Source organism: Myotis yumanensis, unplaced genomic scaffold (genome assembly GCF_028538775.1).
Source record: "Myotis yumanensis isolate MYYU_CA2020_CCGP unplaced genomic scaffold, mMyoYum1.0.hap1 SCAF_5, whole genome shotgun sequence".
Lineage (NCBI taxonomy): Eukaryota > Metazoa > Chordata > Mammalia > Chiroptera > Vespertilionidae > Myotis > Myotis yumanensis.
In genome coordinates, this window is record NW_027223756.1 from 100,528,461 (window position 1) to 100,548,300 (window position 19,840).

Sequence of the window (19,840 nt, forward strand, 5' to 3'; positions counted from 1 at the left end):
TTTGTTCTGTCATCTCAAGTGCTCAACTAGATTCGGAAGAGACTGGCTACTTTGTATCCAGGAAGTTGAAATTTAAATAATATTTGATAGAAATACTTTTAATTTGTCTTCCCTATGTTATTGCTGGGCAATAAAATGGCTTTTTTACCCTTTTAAATAATTTTGAAGCAAATACATAGACATTATTTTTTATTTTTAAATATTTCAGTATGTATCTTTAAAAGATAACTGTTTTTAAAAAACCAACATTATGTCTGGCCAGTGTGGCTCATTGGTTGAGTGTCAGGGCAGATGCCTGGGTTGTGGGCTCAATCCCCAGTAGGGGGCATGCAGGAGGCAGCCAATCAATGATTCTCTCTCATCATTGATGTTTCTATTCCTCTCTCCTTCTCCCTTCCTTTCTCTGAAATCAAGAAAAATATATTAAAAAGTAAAGTTTGGACATTTGGCTAAATAGGATCATATATCATTATGAAGCAATATTAAATTAGTTATTTACCTAAAGTGACAATAAACAGGTATCAAATAAAATCAATGAAAATATATTTTGAAAAAATAAATAAAAATAAGTAATTAAATAAAAACCAACATCATACCAAGCTTACCTTAAAAAAAAGTAATTTCTGCTGTCATCAGAAATCTCCCTGTCATCCTACTTCAGGAGTGTGTTGTGCATTTGTAGTTCAGGAGCCCGTGAGACCTGAGTGCTGGGCCTGGTGAAACACCTTAATGCATAGCTTCCCTCTGTCATCTTTTCTTTTTCCTTTGCAGCTTATTCATTGAAATCAGCATTTTGCAATTTGTGTCTTCCTGACTTGGTTTCCCCAGGGTGAGCAGTATGCTTTCTGTAGGTCAGTATATAGCTTTAAGGCCCCATCAGACCCAGCTCTGCTTTGGAGAGACCAGTTCATTGGTGCTGAAGACACACCTGCAAGCCTGTTTTCTATGTGTCTGCCCAGGCATAGAGTCCTTAAGCTTAGCCCTTTCCTTTTGGGGAAAAAAAGTGTTCATCTTTACTGTGGGGTAATTTAAATATACACGTTTTGTCACTTTTTCCTCCTGGTCTAACTTAGTCATTTTTGTAATGACATAGAAATGCTGCTTTTTAGCTGCTACTAACAAGTGTGGCAGGTTCCTAATTGCTTCCAGAACACGTGGCTCTTGTCTGCTCTGGGCTTGAGAGCCCCTGATCTATAAAGGCTGACGTGCCCATGCTCCTGGGAGTGGATGGGAGCATAGGTCTCAGGCTGGTGGGATCTGGAATCTGCCCCCTCCTCCCATGACGTTATTGAGGCTGAGGAAGGAACCTGTGGCTTTGTGATGGGGGATGTAGGGATTTTATCTGTTAATTCTGAAGGTGGCTATGCAATTTGAGAGGACCCTTCCTCTGAAAGCCATGAGTTATGGGAGAGGTCAGGATAAATTCACCCACAGCCCCTGAGAGCACATTTCTGTGTAGCTGGTCCTGACTGTCGTCAATAAGTCTTACTAGCGAGCCTGTGCATTAGTGCTGGAAACAGTTGCCTAGTGAGTCAGGAGTGGCCTCAGGGCCAAGAAGGTGGTAACCAGTGACTGGACAGGGCTGCTGCGGGAGGGGCAGGGCTTTCTACTGTCAGCTGTTCACTCTTCCTCCTGCAAGGAGAGCCTAGTTTCAAGAGATGATCTTTTAGATGTTAATCTCATGTTTCCTTAGAGAGGAGATCTTACTGAATGATGAAACTTAAGCATATGGAGGAATGAGTTAAATTTCTGGGAAGAAAAAAATGCACACACATCCTCAATTCAGCTGTGGTTTCTGCTACAAATGCTATTAAAGTCATGTGAAATGGGTCTTGGTGACTTAAACTGCAGTTGGTGCTGAGAGATGGTGCGCCTGACTTCCTGGGGCGGCAGCTCCTTGTGGTGGCCATGGCTGTGTCACTGCAAGAGGACCCCTGTGGGGGCTGGAGAGCATGGCTTGGCTCGGATGGGCTTGGCAGTGTGCCCTGACTCCTGTCTAATGTGGGATGGGCCAACTTCCCCTGCCTCAGAACGGTGGCTCTTTATTACAGTCTGTCACTGCCACATGTTTGATGCAGCATTTGGAGATTACAAAACCAAACCACATTTGGCTTTCTCTGAGGGCATCTCAGTTTCATGGCATTTTCTTTATAACTTCTGAACCTATCAACTCCATTGCCTTGTCCTGCATTTGGTCTTTCTTCATCCTGCCTCCCTCTTTCACCAGGAAAGAACCAGATGAGAATCTGGCACAAGTCTGGTATTTGGGTTTATCCAGACAGGTTCGGGGCAGGCTCCCACCCTGGTGGATTGCAGGGAAAGCGCTGTGTGAGCCCCAGGACTGAAAACAGCAACGACAGGAGACTTGAGCTGATGCCCTTGTCATTCCCAATGAAGAAGGCCACAGTGTGGCTGGGCTGGGGGACCCTCGAAAGTGGACAGGCAGGAAGGACCTGCAAGGGGTGTGGCACAGACAGTGGGACTTTCATGCCAGACAGAGAGTCAGAAGTGTGTCCTGTAAGCAGCTTGGAGTCACGGAGGATTTTTTGAGTGAGGAGTGGTGGGATAATTTCAGACTTGAAAACCTCTTCTGGTTCTCTTCTTGTCCTGTGCCTTCTGAACCTTCTCCAGACTGCTAATTTCACTTATTAATTGGGGGAGGAGGTGTGGTTATGATGCTGCTGTTGTTTTTTATGGCTTTGACACCAGTTGAGATATTACCAGTGAGCTGGGCCACTTATTTCGATATCTGTTACTTTAATCATGATTTATTAATAAATGTTCCTTACATCACATCCTATGTCATTTCTAAATGTTAAACCATACTAGTTAACTGAGAAAAAGTGCTTAGTAACTTCTGACATCCACACACCATTGACATTTTGATAAGAGGACATGTGCCCTAGAATGAGCCCTGCATTAGGAATTAGGGTCCTGGCGCTACTCCTGGCCCTGCCCTGTTGGTCCATAGACCCAGACACGTTGCTCCTTCCCTGGCCTCAGCCGCCACCACTGAAAGGCGAGGCCCTGGCTTCCGGTCCCCACTGTCTACTTCCGAAACTACCATGATGAAATGAAAGCTGAATTACAAAAAGTGCCAAGCTTTTTAAATATCCATTCATGATTTTTCTGTCTGCTCTATTCGTTAACTAGGTCACTGGTAACAATGAGCACTGCTTTGAAGGACAGCAGACATGCAACACCCCCCGACCCCACCCTGCCTGCTGTGGTCCCTCTGAAATCCCCGGAACAGTGTCAGAGCTCTTGTCACATTGAATGTGGTCACCTATCTAGCATAGACCCATGCTGTCTGTGGCAGTGGTTGTTCAGAGTGGGAGGGCCTGTTCAAGCATGTGGCTATGTGTCGCTTGCAGCTGACAGAAGGCTGTGCAGGTGTGCTGGACCTCCCTCACATAGAAGCCATGGCTAAATCTGGGCTACATGGTCCAGGTGCCTGTGCACATGAATCTTGGGATGCGTTCTGTCCCTTCCACTGCCCCGGAAACTGTGGACAGGGAGGGACCTGCCAGATAAGGACCTCCAGGACTCCAGACCATACCAGTGTCTGGGTGAGCCTCTTCTAGAGCAGCTCCATGGCTGCAGGGGGTGGGATATGGGGGCAGGATTAAAAGGATGACTTGTTCTCCCTGGAACATTTTCCTGTCTTCTCAGTCAGCACTTAAATGATCCTCAAATCTTAAAATCAAGTGTTTGATTATTTTGTTATTGAGTGCCTGGCTTTGGATGGTTACATATATTTATTATTGTATATGTAATGAATATGTATTATTTATATATATTATGACCATGGTTTTTATTGTGGTAAAATAACTACATAATGTAAATTTTGCCATTTTAACCATTTTAAATGTACAATTCAGTAGCATTAATTACATTCAAAATGTTGCCTCACCAACACTTATTTTCTTATTTGAAAAATTTAAAATTGTTATAGCCATCCTGGTGGATGTGAAGAGCCATCTCATTATGGATTTGATTTGCACATCCTTGGTGACTAACATTGTCGGCCATCTTTTCATGGGTTTCTTGGCCCTTTGTATGTCCTCTTTGGAGAAATGTATATTCAAGTTCTTTTCCCATTTATTAATTGGCTGTCTCTTTGTTTAAGTTGTAGGAGTTTCTTACATATTCTAGATATTAAATCCTTATCAAATCTGTGGTTTGCAGATACTTGTCCCATTCTGTGGGTTGTCTTTTGACTTTCTTGATAATGCCCTTTGACGCAATTCTAATCCCACGCCCCGCTAGTGAACTGCAATTCAATGCTGGCACTAACTACCCATTGTTAGAGCAGACCCCACAGTGGTCCTGGCCCCCAACAAGACTGCTCCTCCTTGAGACACCAGATGCACTGGGTCCAACTTCTGACCAATGGGCTACAAATGTAGGGGGGTTCCCATGAGCCCTCACAGGTTTGATAGTTCGTGAGAGCTACTCACAGAATTCAGGAACTCACTCTTCTTAAGACTACAAAGGATGCAGATCGGAAACAGCCAAATTAAGAGACATCTGGGGTGAAGTCTGGGAGGGGCCCACCTCGAGCTTTGTGCCCTCCCCAGTAGAACTGGTGTGCCACTCTTCTTGGCACACCAGTGTGTTCACCAGCCAGGTGGCTTCACTGAGTGTTGGGTGTCCACAGTTTTACTTAGGTTCATGAAGAAGTCCCGTTCCTCATTTTCTGACTGATTTTGTCATGAAAGGATGTTGGGTTTTATCGGTGTCTTTTCCACATCATTTGAGATGGTGTTCTAGTACCGTTGGTTTATCACATCGATTGATTTTCTTACATTGAACCACCTTTGTATTCTGGGATAAATCCCTGGATTTGGTTTGCTAGTATTTTAGTATGTTGTGTTTTGTTTTGATTTGTCTCAAGAATTTTACTCATTTCTCTTTTTGGCCCATTGGTTAAGAATATGTTAATTTAGCCCTGGGCAATTTGTTCAGTGGTTAGAGTGTCAGCCTGCAGACTGAAAGGTCTCGGGTTCAATTCCTGAGCAAGGGCTCGTACTTGAGTTGCAGGTTCGATCCCCGGCCCTATTTCAAAGCATTCAGGAGGCAACCAATCCATGTGTCTCTCTTATGTCGATGTTTCTCTCTCTCCCTCCTCCTCCTGCCTCCCTTCCACTCTAAAAAATCAATGGAAAAAAGGATTAAAAAAAGAATATGTTAGTTTATACATATTTGTGAATTTTCTAGTTTTCTAGATTTCTAGTTTTATTCCACTGTGGCAAGGGAATTTACTTTTTATTAAGTCTTTTTTATGTCTGAGGCTTGTTTTGTGGCCCACCGTATGGTCTGTCCTGGAAACCCTAAGAAGAATGTGTGTGTTCTGCTGATTTGGGTGGAGTGTTCTGTACATACATATCTGTTAGGTCCAGTTGATGTATAATGTTGTTTGCATCCTCTATTTCCTTACTGATCTTTTGTCTGGGTGTCTTATCCATTACCAATTTCATTTTATTAACTTTTTAAAATAGCAGGTATTAGGTGGTTTTTAGCTCATTCTGGGAAGTTGGTTTGTATGGTTTGTGAGCTAGTGTTGGGGAGAATGCTTAACCTTGTGTCCTCAGCAGCATATTTCTGTCTGTCCCATCTATACACAAGGTCTGGGGACTATTTGTTGTAGACTTGGCTTGAGGTGGCCAGAGAGTACCTTTGCCACATTAGCTGTGTGACCTTCAGCAAGCTGCATGTTTGCTCAGTGTTCCTGTCGCATTTTCCAAGACAGGGTCCCTCCTCAAGGTTGTGTAGGGATGAGGTGAGGAGGCTTGCACTGTGTGGGGTGGAATTGTTTTGTGAGCTCTAGACAAACATGTCAGTGGGGCTTTGATTGACTGTGACCCTGTCAGCTCCGAAAAGCCACAAACTTAATACATTTTCCATATGTTTCATACTCTGAGAATTGCCCCACTGAGGCATTTACTTTCACATGTGAGAGGAACCTTCAGTTAATTGAGTCTTACTTAGTGGGGATTCTTTGTTCTCTTAAAAACCTGGTTCTTGTCATGGGAAGCTCTGTTTAGGGTCTGGTGGCAAGTTGGCTCCCAGGACCCCCTCCTGTCATGGGAGGTGCTCACCTGTGCTTGAGTTGGAGAGGCCATTTATAACTGAGGACTGACCACTCCCTGCTGTGTGGTTGCAGCCCTGATTCATCAAGTGGGTTTGTGCTCAGCTCTACCCTCTGGGGGCATGAGGAAGGGAGCACGCAGGGGCTCCTAGAAGAGGACCCTGTGCCAGGGCTCAGGAATGCAGCAGGGGGATCTTATGGGACATGGGGGGTGGTCTGTGAGTGTTGAATGTGACAGTTTGTAGTCCAGAATGTTCTTTACAGCCTCTAAAGCTTTGGCTGTGCTAGAAGCCAATTTTTTCCTCTTACCCTTCTCTATAGCATATTAATGGCCCCAACTGGTAGAACTATTTGGAGTTGCAGACAGCTTGATTTATCCCAGCTCTGTTCTTAAATGGTTGCTAATTTCTCACTGCAAGAAAATTCACAGTTTTGCAATGAGTCAGCTTAATAACAAGATGAGGGCAGACAATCTAGCTAATACTAAACTCATTTTAAGTGCTTAATATTAATATAGTAAAACTCAGAATCCTGGATTTTTATCATGAAGTAGAGCAAAACTTACTTTTTTTCTGACTATAAGTTGAGACAGCACCTAGAATTTTGTAGATATTTTGGAAATGTCCAGGCTCTCCTTCTGTGCACCATGCTCTTCCCTTGCTTCAGTGACACACATGCCTCAGGGCTCCTCAGGGGCGCAGCTCACAGCAGAGCTCAGGGTTCTGATGGCTTGGTGAGACACAGACATGTAAACATGTCTGTTTTGGTGAGTGGACCTACTCTACTGAGTAAGCTATTTTTCCATAACTTATTTTTTGTTTTTAGAAACAAAATGGAAGTGGTTAGAAGGCTAAAATGCCTCCATGTCTGTTCTTGTGTTGACCCAGATGGTGCCTGTGCTGCAGTCCTGAGATCTGTGGTGTTGGAGGATGGAGGCGCCATAGTATGTGACCCAACTAGAGGTTCTTACCCTTTCAGTAATGTCTGCTCTGCCCTGGGCCACCTAGTGCCTCCCACTTCTGCCTGAGTCTTCTTAGCTGCCCCACCCCTAATCACTGACGTTGGTGAACGCGCTCAGCATTTGCTTGTGGGACCGAGCCTCCTGCACTGGCTCTGTGGGCACCTGTGACCCTCGCGCTAAGGAAACCGAGTGCTCCTGTTTCTTCATGACCCTGTGCCTGGGCAGCGCTAGCATATGTGCTTTTGTGTCTTCTTGTACTAAATGCACTGTGTATTTCTTTGGAGTTTATAAGGTTATTTTCTTGTAAAACTCAATGCCCTTTAAACCAGGTAGTTCAACATAGGTATAAATATGGCTGGAAAGAAGGCTCCTGGTTTATTTATCAGTGTCACATGGACTCGGGGAAGAGCCCACTTTGAGCCTGGTCTTAGACTCAGAACCCAGTGAGGGCCCATCCTAGAGGCCAGCTGATATTTAGAGGCTGGCAGCGTCTTATGTAGATGACTAGACAGCTTGTCATCCTGGGCCACAGAAGTAACAACTGTGGTTTGGCCAGTCTTCCTATTCTCCATTCTTTCCATCCCATGTTATATGGAATGCACGCAATGACATTTAATTACTTCAATCCCTGTCTTAAAGGAAAAAGACGCAGTATTTTGAGGTGTAGTAATTTAGAGGTTTACTCAGGAATTGTCTTTGTACACTTAATAGCTGTAAAGATCTCTCTAGTATTTTTGCAAAATTAATTTCAAGTACATTTTTGTCAGAGTATCCAAGGGTCTCAACAGGCTGCATAGAATGCGTGCTATAGGTAAGGCTATCATCTTGGAGACTTTTTCCAAATCAAAAAATTTGGCAGGAACCAGCCCTTGTTTGCACTACAGACTCAATAAAATGCTCAACTTCTTTAGGCATGTCAGCTGTTCTTGCTCACAAAATAAGTGGTATGTGCTTGTTACTACTGTGCTGCTTAAACATAGACTCGGGGAAGTAGGTATTCTTGCTTTTGCCACTGTTTAATTGTGGACTGGGAAAGAGGCAGTCGATTCATCCTCCTAAGGAAGGTGGCCGGCCAAGGGACATGGAGGACACACAGGGACCGTCATGTGGCATTGTGGTACAATGCTATGTGGCACAATAGCCACATGTTGCTACTGAGCACTTGGAAAATGGCTGGTCCAAGCTGAGATGTGCTATATATATAGCACCTGCTTACTTCCTTTGTTTCTCATTCACACTATCTTGCTAGGACTTCATATAAAAAAGATTATAAAATATCACATTAATAATTACATTGATTTTATGTTGATGCGATACTATTTGAAGTTGATTGGGTTAAATAAAATATATTACTAAAATTAATTACACTCATTTTTTAGTTTTTAAAATGTGAGTACAGTAGAACCTTGGTTCTCAAACTTAATTTGTTCCAGAAGACTTTTTTATTTATTTAATTTTTTAAATTCTCACCTGAAGATATTTTTCCCATTGATTTTCAGACAAAGTGGAGGGAAGGATGGTGGGTGGTGGGGGTGTGGGGAGAGAAACATTGATGTGAGAAAGACATATCACTTGATTGCTTCCTGCACATCCTGGGGCCTGGAATTGAACCCACAACCAAGGTATGTGCCTTTGAGAATCGAACCCATGACCCTTTGGTCTGAGAGCCAATGTTCTGACCACTGGGCAATTGGCCAGGGCCAGAAGGCTCTTTGAGAAGTGATTCATTCCAAAACCAAATCATTTTTTTCCATTAGATTCACAGCACAATTTCCTGAGATATTAACAATGCAAGGTTAGCGGTAAACTGACTCATATTTGCTCATTCTCTTTTGTCTCTTGTCAGATCAAGAACCGAAGTTTTGTTCAACAACCATGACATTATTTTCTGTGAACAACTTGGTTAAGAACTTAATTATTTGAGATGGGAGATATTCAAGAACTGAGGTTTGACTGTATTAAAAAATTTAAAATTACAAGTGTGGTTCTCCTTATACTGGACCTCTTGCCACTTTTGCTGAGGGCTCTATGAGCTGGCACGGTCCTCCCTTGGTGTGCGAATGGCTTGCCAATCCTGGTGGTGGCTCTTTTGCCATTTTCTTAAGGGATGTTTTCTATTTCTCTCAGTGTCCTGGTATGTGACCTCTGAGTCACTGCGCTGTGACCTCTGGTATCTGTGTGATAGTCATGTCAGGGTTACACCAGGAGATGCATCCTGAGAGCTTAGAAAACATACAAGTCACCCAGCACCCTCGGCCTAGTTTGTGAAGCAGAGTGACTTTGAGAATTAACAGAGAAAGGACAGTTAGGGCATACCTCCAGGCCCCATAACTCAGCCTTATTTAGGATGACTAGGGAATGAGGAAACAGAAAACAAATCTGTGTACACACTCTAAAGCCAATTTAATTTTCTGTGGGAGTGGTTGTTGGGGTGGAAGGAAGTAGAAGGAAGGTGCCACCAGAGTCGCTCGCAGTGCTTGTTTGACAGGCCTGGTCTGGATGTGGATTTCGGTGGACTCTTCTCTAAGTTCTATATCCTGATCTGCACTGAAGGGAACCATGGTTGCCTGCTGAGAGCCCGTTTCCACCCTCAGCACAGCACAGCACACGGGTGGCTGTTTAAAGTCCGGGGCCTAAAGAACACTTCAACTGGAAATGAACTTGACCACACTTTGATATGATTTACAACAACAGAGGGTGCAGAGAGAGCTGTAGGGGTCTGTGCAGCCTGATCACTCAGCTCAGGAGAAAGACCTCGGGGTGTCAAACCAGCTGCACATGTGCGGCAAAGGCCAATCATCCAGGGAACATTTTGTGCAAGTATCTGGTAGAGCAGTCTTCTTATCACACTAACAATGGAGGTAAGTTAGGAGGGAATAGTTGACCAGAGAAAACGTCATGAAAGGACCTGCATGACATGGTGGTAAGCTCTGATTTTTTTAGTACGCTGTTTGGGCCTCAGCCCTGTGAGATCATTCGAATGAGAGATGGAAAAGACCTCCTGTATTAGGTCATCCAGCCCAGCCCCTCCAGAGCCGGCTGACCCTTTGGTATACTTTCCAGAGCACTGTCCAGTTTTTCAAGTGATTCAACTGATGGAGTTTCCACCAGCTCCAAGAGGGTGCAGAAAGGTAGTGCCTGGGCTGAATGGCCCAGTTATGATCTGCTGGTGTCTCAGGATGAAGATTCAGTAATGATGCTGTGTTTGGAGAGAGATATGGGGTAGTCCTGCCTCTGCCACCAACCTGTATGTGACTGCATGGATGACCTCAGCTCTGCTCATCCCTGTCCCTTCCACAAATGGGCTGGCACTGGGCACCTGCAGGCCAAGCATACTGAGGCTTGGCTGAAGTACCACACATAGCACCTCACAGTTTTCACATTTGTAACCTCATTGGAGCCTCATCATTCCTGGCTGATCTTATTATCCTTCTGGCCATCATCCTGCCTTGACTCTGTTTCTTGTTAAGCAGAGGAAGTAGTCCTCCCAGGCAGTGGGTGGTGGCCAGGTGATCAGGCATTTCTTGTGATTCTAAGCGTAGAGCTGCCGTGTGACAGCACAGGTACCATCCCCGCCTCCTGACACTATATGGGGCCATTCACTCTGCTCCCCTGGGGGTAGCATTTGTCCTGGACAACCTGGTGGGACCTGGGGCTGTTGTCATTGTGGGGCATGATGTATTATCAACATACTAGAGGCCCAGTGCACAACATTCATGCACTGGGGTAGGGGGGGGCCCTTGGTGCATCTCCCCCGAGGGGCCCTTAGGGCTGCCGCAGAGGCAGGGCTCCCACCACCACCACCACGGTGCTTGCCAGCTGTGAGCCCCAGCTTTTGGCTGAGCAGCGCTCCCCCTGTGGGAGTGCACTGACCACCAGGGGGGCAGCTCCAGCATTGAGCGTCTGCCCCCTGGTGGTCAGTGCACATCATAGCAGCCAGTCATTCTGCTGTTTAGTTGATTTGCATATTAGGGTTTTATTATGTAGGATTGGACTTGGGGTCTTTTGGGGTGGTCATCCAGGCTGATAACTGCTGACATCCATCCCTATGTGACATGGCATTTGATCCCCTGGGACAAGCAAGGCTCCGTAGTCTCTCATACTGCTATTCTGTGTTCCTGCTGCTTGGCCTAACCAGTGATTGAAAGTTTCCCTAAAAGAGGCATTAACATTTATAGCAAGTAGTTGGTCATTATAATTTCTCTTAAAACCATTCCTTTTGTCAGCTTGAGAATATTAAATGTTTCAACCCAGACTCAGTAAGAATATAGTTAAAGTACATTTCACAATGCAGTTTGTCTCAATAGACTTGTGATAAAACGGCCACTCTTAATGGTATGAAGGCTGACATGCATGAGTCACAAGTAGGGGAGGGCCTTCAGTTCAGCCTCCACCCTGTGGGCGCCCACCAGCCTCCCCTGTGGCATCACTGTGGTTTGTGGCATTTCTGTGCCCTCTCTGTATCCTCACCCTGGTCCCTTCTTTACCTCCTAGAGCCCCAGACCCTGTGCTTCCTGGTTAGTTCCCTTGTTTCTCAGTTTCTCAGGTTCAGGGCATGTGGGACCGGCCGGGGGGGGGAGGGGGAGGGTAGGGGAGTGGCCTGTTCTGTGTGATTTGAGTTATTAGTGCTGTATTCTATTCTGCCTTTTGTATTTGTATGTGAAATATTTCAAACACACAGACAAGAAAAGGATTTTGCTTTTCTTTTTACATATTGTTTTTTGAGCTTCAGTGTTCAGTTAGGTAATTGGGTGCAGACAGGTAATGAACATAGTGATTGGGTAGAAGCTGGAACTTGTATCCTAGTTGTTGGCCCCAGCTCTCTGGTTCTCCTGTGTCTGTCACCCCTCTACTACCGCTGGAATTCCTCATGGATGTGGTAAGGCATTGGTGATGCAGCATACTGCGGGCTGGAACAGTAATGCCCCAGGGACTCGAGGTCAGAGTGCTGCCCATGTCTGGAGCGAGGTCAGAGTGCTGCCCATGTCTGGAGCAAGGCCAGGGGCAAATGCATCATCTTCCAACAGCTCTCCAGTCAGTGGCAGAGCCGAGCTGAGACCCAAACCCAAGCTGTAGCTCAGCTCCACCGTGGGACAGAGGGTGTGTTATCACCACTGACTTACAAAATTCCTTAAGCATTGTAAAAATGGTGGAAAGAAGTCTATTTTGAGAGTTTAAGGAAAGTAAGCCCCTCCTGTCTTTGTGCTTCTCTCCAGATCCTTGGGAAGCTGAAGGGTCTTGCCTTGGATGCTGAGGCGGAGTTGGAGAGACAGGATGAGGCATTGGATGGCATCGCCACTGCTGTGGACCGGGCAACCTTAACTATTGACAAGCACAATCGACGAGTGAAAAAACTGACCTAGAAGGACAAGAGAGGGTAGAGGTGAGAGCTTTTGATGAGAATCGCATCTCAGTATGTTGTCCTCAACCCCTGCATGCTGCCTTCAGATGACCACAGGAGGTCATTCTCAGGGCCAGAGAAAAACTTGTGGTCCTGCCTCAGAGGCATACCTGCCTCAGGACAAAGGCTGCTGTGAAGGACCTGGGCAGCCACGGAGGGGTCCTCTGCAGGGCCCTGAAGGTGCAGCTGCAGGAGAGGAGTTCTGCCTGTGGACACAGCAAACGGTATCCCGCCAAGGCCCTCTCGAGCTGCTGGTGCCGTCAGGAGCACCCATGCACTCAAGCACGTGGCTGAGCCCTGGTGAGCCCTGCACAGCTGCGTGGTGGCTCTTCATTCAGATGCTGGTCTGCACCCAGCACTGAGGGACCACTTTGCATGGCCTTATCCCAGGTCTCCAGCATCACCAGTAGCTGCATTATCATCCTTTCTCCACTCTTGTTGGGCGTAAAAGGAAGGTTTAAGCCTCTGTGAATAAAATCTGCTTTTTTTTAACTATGGGTCTAAGCACTGCAGGTGTACCTTGTATCGGCACAGTCCCTTCTCCAGGACCACATGCCTGAGCCTGCTCCCCTCTGTGGGCCGCTAAGCAACTCACCGCCCTCACTTGTTCCATCTCTCTGGTGGGAAGGCCAGTTTCTTTTTGGTTGTATTGTCATTTTCTAACTAAAGCTAAGAGTCTAGCATACCTTGAGGTCATCATATACTAGTAAACACCTGAAATACTATTTCATTGCTCAGTTTTTAGCCAAAGGTGAAAATAGTATATATTGCACCTATTTAAAAGGTTTTGATTTTTGCTTTTACTGCCCCATTTCTGTCCAGAAACAAAAGAGAAATGGTAGTGTTAGGATTTTTTGTGAAGATACACATTGATGCTGCTTTTTGCTTGGTTTGGTGTCCATGAGAGGGCCCCTTGGGGGATGAGGGCAAAGTGGAGGAGCGTGCATCTCCCAGACCGCTTTGAAATAGCATTCTGGGAGGCTGTACACAGAGAGGCTCCTTGGATCTTGAGGAGTGTCTACAGTTCCTGGAACAGCGCCTTCAGGCCCTGTGCTGCTGTGTTTGGAGTCCTAGGTGGATTCAGGGAACTGCCCTGGGCAGTGCTAGATTTCTGAGCTGACCTTAGGAATTCCACACAGAGTATACGACAACAGGAGTGTGCTCTCCAGGTTTGGAGGCCAGTAGTCCAAGGTCAGGGTGTTGCAGGGCTACGCTTCCTCCTGAGGCACTTAGAAGCTTCCAGTAGCAGAAAATCCATCTGAGTTGATGACTCGAGCCCAAAACACAGAAACCTATCTGTTTAAACCCACTAACAATAGCCAGGCTGAGGCAAAAGCGCCAGAAACCCTGACACTAAGAACTCCCACAGCCCCTGCTCCCCCAGGTGCTCACTTCTACCTCCCACTGCTTCCCACCCCAGGTGCACTAACTCCACCTTTCCTGGCCCCTCCACACTAGGAGCAGAAATGCCAATTCCTTAGACTAGCACATCCAGGGCGATGCAGCTTCACCCTCCAGTGCTCCCACTGCCAGTTCTCTGTCTTCATCTTCACTGTCCCCCTCACCTGGTGCACTGTCTTCACCTTACACTTTCACCCTAGGGAGAAACATGAGGGGAGTGGACCTTATGATACTCACATGCTAGATGGGAGAAAGGAGTTCAGCAGGCAGGCTAGTGATCTCTTGCATCCAGATAGCACGTGCCCTGATGGCTCCCACCAAGTGGATCAGGTTGTTAGACCCTCTAGAGCCATTGTCATCATCATCATTAGTTGGCATAGAGCATGTTGTCTCCGGTCCTGCTTTCCCTCTCCTGAGTTGGAGCTTACCTTCTGACACTGATGTTGGGCCTGTGTTTGGGGTTGATTTCTCCACATGCATCATTCCTGCACCAAAATCTGTCTGCCCTTTACCCTGTCAGTATTTTTGTCAGTTTGTTATCACCCTGTAAGATGTTTGCAGTTCCTAAAACTTAATGTGAGCTTAGTTACTCTCTATATGAAGGTAGACACAGTGTAAGTCCTTCGAATGCAACTAAATGAAACAGCTCTGACATTTCATCAGAAAAGGCTGATTCCGCCCTACTGGTGTGGCTCAGTGATTCAGCATCAACCCATGAACCAAGAGGTCACAGTTTGATTTCTGGTCAGGGGACATGCCTGGATTGTGGGCTCAGGGATGTCCAGGAGGAAGCTAGTCGATGATGTTTTTCCTCATCAATGTTTTTCTCTATCCCTCTCCCTTCTTCTCTCTCTAAAAATCAATAAAAGAGGGGGCTGATTCTTTTGTTAGCTTAGGGCAGGGGTCAGCAGACTTACTGTAAAAGTACAGGGAGTAACTTCATCTTTTGAGCCATATTGGTGTCTGTCACGACATCTTAGGTCTGCTGATTATGTGAAGATGGCCTGGACTTGTGAGCAATGGGTATGCTGGTTCCAATAAAACTACCTGTGAAATTGGAATTCCATGCGTCACAAAATGGTATGCTTGTTTTGATTTTCTTTCAACCAGTAAAAATTCAAGTAGGTCCTTCGCATGCAGGCCGCAGGGGAGCAGGCTGCTGTGCTTGCTCACCTGCCCAGCAGGTATGACCTCCAAGGCTACAGCCACAGTTCAGCAATGTCTGTGCTGGAGGGTGACTCACTGCCCTTCTTAGCCCCCAACTGAAGAGTGGCCTCAGCCCTTATCATGACACTGCTGCCAATGCCAGTCCAGGTTTACAGCCGGAGACCTTCGCCACCTCGTTTTCCGTCTGTGCTCCGATGTCCAGAGCTTTGCAGAAATTTGGTCCTATTCCTGCGAAAGCAGAGCTTGGAATAGGGGCACAGTGGAAAGGGGCAGGGGGGCGGCAAGATGAGGAAAGGCCCGTGCTGGTTTTCACGAGTGATCTTCCCTGGATGCCCCAAATCAGCACACAGAAATTTTAGGAGAGAAGAAAAAACAAAAACCCATCAGTCCTTGAGATATTTCCAAAACCACAGAAAACTCAACTGTATGCAATCAGGGTGGGGGCTTGATTTGGTTTGGGGTTGGGTGAAATGCCCTCCAGGAAGGAGGCAGCTGTATTGGGTGAGGCATTTACCCTGGCGTGAGACCACTTTACAAGGAGGCCCCTCCAAGGCCCCACAGCCTCACCTGGAAGGAGCCCCCTACCCTCTCACTGCTGCCCGTTTAATTATTAGCTGTAGGTTTTATTAAAACTTGAAAGACACCCAAATTGTACTTAGGTTTCACATTGCAACTGATCTCCACATATCCACATGGTATTTCCAGCTTTTGGCACCCTTCTGGAAACGTGGGATAGCAATGGACTTGTCGAGGAGGCAATTTTCCCTGATTCATTTTGAAAGTGAAAAGCCACAGGGCTGGTCCTCCAACTCATCAGAAGGCAAGGGTGGTCCTGCTTCCCAGAGGGTCATTTGGTCTTATCCTCCCCTCAGCTTCCTCAGTGAGAAGCAGGTCTGTGAGGCAGAGCGGGGAAGACATCCATTCTCAGGCACCAGAAGCTGCTTGCCGCTGGGAGAGCCATAGAGGGCCATGTATAGTTTCTAGAGTGAAGGCCATTGAGCCCGGACAGAGAGACCTGGGCTACAGGGCCAGGACCTAGGAGCAAGACCGGCTCAAGGCTGTGCTCCATGGCCCTGACTGCACATCCAGGGCTCCTGTGGATGTGGGCACACATCCTGAAGCTGTGGCTGCCATCCTGTCACACACAGCTACTGCCCTAAGGTACCAGTACCACAGGATCCTCCAGCACATTCTCCCATTGAGTCTTAAGCAGCACCTGCTCCTCAGGGCCCTTGAATTTTATTCACCATCTCTTATCCCCACCTCTGCCCCTTCCTATCAGTCTGTAGGCAGAGGTGGTCTCTGGAGGCTTTGAGGCTTTGTCTGATCTAATTAGTCAGAAACAGTGTTTTACACTGTCCTGCACTAGATATTGAGAGGAGAAGGAGGTCTATGTAAAATACATAGTCACAAACCCAACAGGCAGCCAAAAGGAGGAGACAGAGAACCCGCAAATGAAAGAATAAGAGAATTCTCCAGAAGAAGAGCTAAATGAAATGGAGATAAGAAATGTATCTGATATAGAGTTTAGAGTAATGGTGGTAAAGATGCTCAACAGCATGAGAAAAAAATTTATTAACTATGAAAACAAATAAAGAACGACATAGCACAAATAAAGAACACATTGGAAGGAATACACAATAGACTAAGGGAAGATGAGGATCAAATCAGTGAATTAGAAGACAGGATTGAAAAAAATCAGAGAACCATAAAGAAAAAAACAAAAAACAGGAGGAGAGCTTAAGGGAGCTGTAGAACAATGTGAAATTCGAATAGCAGGTTTGCCCGAAGAAGCAGAAAGGGAGAAAGGGACAGAGAACATGTTTGAAGAAATAATGGCAGAAAATTTCCCTGACCTGGTAAAATCCTGGGGAGGGAAGTGTCCCTTCTGCTCAAGCAGGGTCATGTTTCCTAGATGAGTACAGGGCTCTCGCCCATGGTATGTTTGCAGAAGCCCAGCTGGATGCAAAGGAGGGTTTGGGCCTGGTGGGTGTCCCTGGATGTGCACCAATGGCTTGAGGCTGCTGTCTTGTGGGGGTCTCCTCCTTTGCATACTCCCAACTGCCCCACTGCCTCAGCGCTCCTTTTGTTCCATGTTTGGCACATGCAGCTGCTGCTGGGAAGTTAATGAGGCCAGCCCATGTCCAGAGGCTCTGGGGAAGATGCCCTGGAAAAGGAGGAGCAGCCATTGCTGGGCTCCTGCACCATGGGGGTGAGGACAGACAGAAAGCACAGCCTCATGAGGTCCCTGGGATATAGTAGCTTGGGCTGCATTTTCCAATGGAAGTGATGTGCCAGAGCAGCGGTCACCAACCTTTCGGACCTCACGGACCACCGGTTGGCCACCGCTGCTCCAGAGGGTGGTTTGGTTCTGAATGTGGGACAACATTGAGACCCTCCACTAGGGAGTGAAGATTAGAAAAGAGGATGATGGGAGCGGATCAGACAGGGCCCATTCCTAGTACCCAGTAAGTGCCTCCTCTGAAAATCAGATGTTCATGTCTGCTCCAATACTCAGAGGGTCCCCAGTAGGAAGGTCTGTTTACTCCTCTTATAGGTGAGGGGACAGACAGTTGCACCCGCCCAGGGTCTGTGCTTGAGTCTCTGGCAGCTTCTGTCCTCTCTACACACTAGGTCCTGACTGCTCAGGAGAGCGAGCCTGCAGGGTGGACAGTGGTAAGAAGGAAAAGGGTCCCAGGTTGTGAGATATGGCCAGAACAGGCCAAAGCTGCTCAGGGTGCACATACATACCAGAGTCTACAGGTGCAAACCCACCTATTCAAGGACCATCTCAGAGTAAACTAGTTTCCTACCAGAGGTGGGAGCTGCCTGCTGAACTCACACAATGCCTTTCTTTCCAGTGATCTTATCCATGTGGGACATGGCCCTGACAAGGTAGGAGCAATATGGGGGATTGGTGGGTGGGTGGATTAAGATGCCCTCGAAGGTACAGGGTGTCCTGGTCTCTCTAGCACAAACCAAAATCAGAGAAATACCTGAACCAGCAGCCTCATCACCGTGTGCATTGCTGGAGTGTGCGGTCATGAGGAAAGACCACTGCATATCCCGGGCTCCTGCGGATGTGGGCATGCATTCTAAAACTGTGGCTGCCATCCTATCACACATCCTATCACATCATATCACCTAAGGTGCTGGTACCTTAGGGCAGCAGCTGTGTGTGATAGGATCTCATCCAAGCTCTCACCTCTGGATCATGCAAAATAGACTCTGCCTATTGGGCATCTCAGACTGGCCTGAGGCTGCCTTCAGCCTACTGCCTGCTCAGCTCCGCTTTATCATGCTGCCCAACACAGGAACATCACCATGGATGAGGTCTCCCTGTCACCTAGTCTTCACTGTGCACAGACCCCACAGCATGTTGAGTCTCCCTGTAACCCAGCCCTCACTGTGCACAGACCCTACATCATGGTGGGGTCTCCCTATCTCCTGGCTCTTCACTCTCCACTGACTTCAGGATCTTCCCTTCCAACAGATAATTCCTCATGATCTGTTCATCTCAAGAACCTTAACCTTAGTGCATCTGCAGAGACACCTTTTCAAAGTAATATCAAATTGCAGGTTCCTAGAATTAGGGCTTGGACATATATATTTTCTGGAGCACAATTCCACCTATGATACTCTATCCCTGCCAAATTTACATTCATCCCACATATGAAATATATTTACTCCATCCCAACATCTCCAAAATTTTCAACTATTACACAGATCTTTGTCCAAAAATCTCACCTATATATCATCTGCTTTAATCTCTAAGTCCAATATGGGTGATAGTACAGTCCATCCTGGGGCAGAATTCCTCTCCAACTTTGACTGTGAAGTCAGAAAAATTAGCAATTTCTAGATATAGAGGTGGGTGCTCCTACTTCAAAGAGAAAAAATACGAAAATTAGGGCACCAGAGTTCCTGTTTCGTTCTGACATATGAGAATCTGGGAAATTGCACTCCATCCTAACAAGTTAAAAGCTGTACAAACTGAAAATCAACAACTCTTCTTTGATCCTTTAGAGAAATGAGGGCATAGGGCAAACCTCCAAAACTAGAGAGACAGAGGTGAATCTATAAAACCACAACTTACCAGAGAGAAATCCATGAGCAGAAATGTCCTGGGGAACCAGTGCTGGGGCAGGAAACCCTGAACTATAACTGATAAATGCTAGAGGCTCAGTGTGGACAAGACTGAGTGCAAAACTCTAGGAGAGGGAGGGTTTAAAAATAGGGGTAGAGTGATGTGCTTCAAGACATGCTCCCAGGGCCAAACTGCAATTACAACCAAAATACAGAAAAAGTTTCTGAATAATCAATGGAAAACTTGCTAGAAAGAACCCTGATAACCGAAAACAGAAAGTGGAGACAGCATAGAGACTGGTAGGAGGAGTGGAGGTGTGAAAGGGATGGCTGGGTTCCACAGACAGAACTGAAATTCCAGAGAGATATCTCGACTGTGGGGGGTTCCCACTGAGAAATCTGGGGTCTAATCCCCAAGCCATGGCCTTCAGCAGAGGCACCAGAACTAAGAAGGATACCCACATTTGGCTGTGAAGAGCAGTGAGGTTACTGTCCACCAGGGAGAGACAGCTGGAAATGCAGGAACCCTCTTAAAGGGCCAACACAAAATTCCCTGTTCAGCCACTCACCTTGTGCTCCAGCAGAAGGAGGGCAGAGTGGACTGAAGATGTGTGAGAAGAAGCCAGAATGGGGTGCTCAAGGGTTAGAGCTCAGAAAGCAGACACCCCAGTATCCTGTGCTGAGTCATTCCCTCATGCTGCAGAGGTCATCTTTCTCATGCAGACATTTGCTA

At 46.6% G+C, this 19,840-nt stretch overlaps 1 protein-coding gene across 3 annotated transcripts in view; it reads left to right on the forward strand.

Annotated features, from left to right (window-relative positions):
- The window catches only part of SNAP47 (synaptosome associated protein 47), a 122,241-nt gene that overhangs the window by 81,606 nt on the left and 20,795 nt on the right, over window positions 1–19,840 (forward strand). Inside the window, exon 5 of one of the 3 annotated variants that reach the window (XM_070416707.1) lies at window positions 8,899–9,089. In XM_070416707.1, the coding sequence (XP_070272808.1) occupies window positions 8,899–8,931 (33 nt within the window). In that variant the 3' untranslated portion in view covers window positions 8,932–9,089. Of the gene's footprint in view, window positions 1–8,898; window positions 9,090–12,268; window positions 12,951–19,840 lie in introns of those variants that run through there. The other 2 variants (XM_070416706.1, XM_070416704.1) reach the window with 2 other exon arrangements.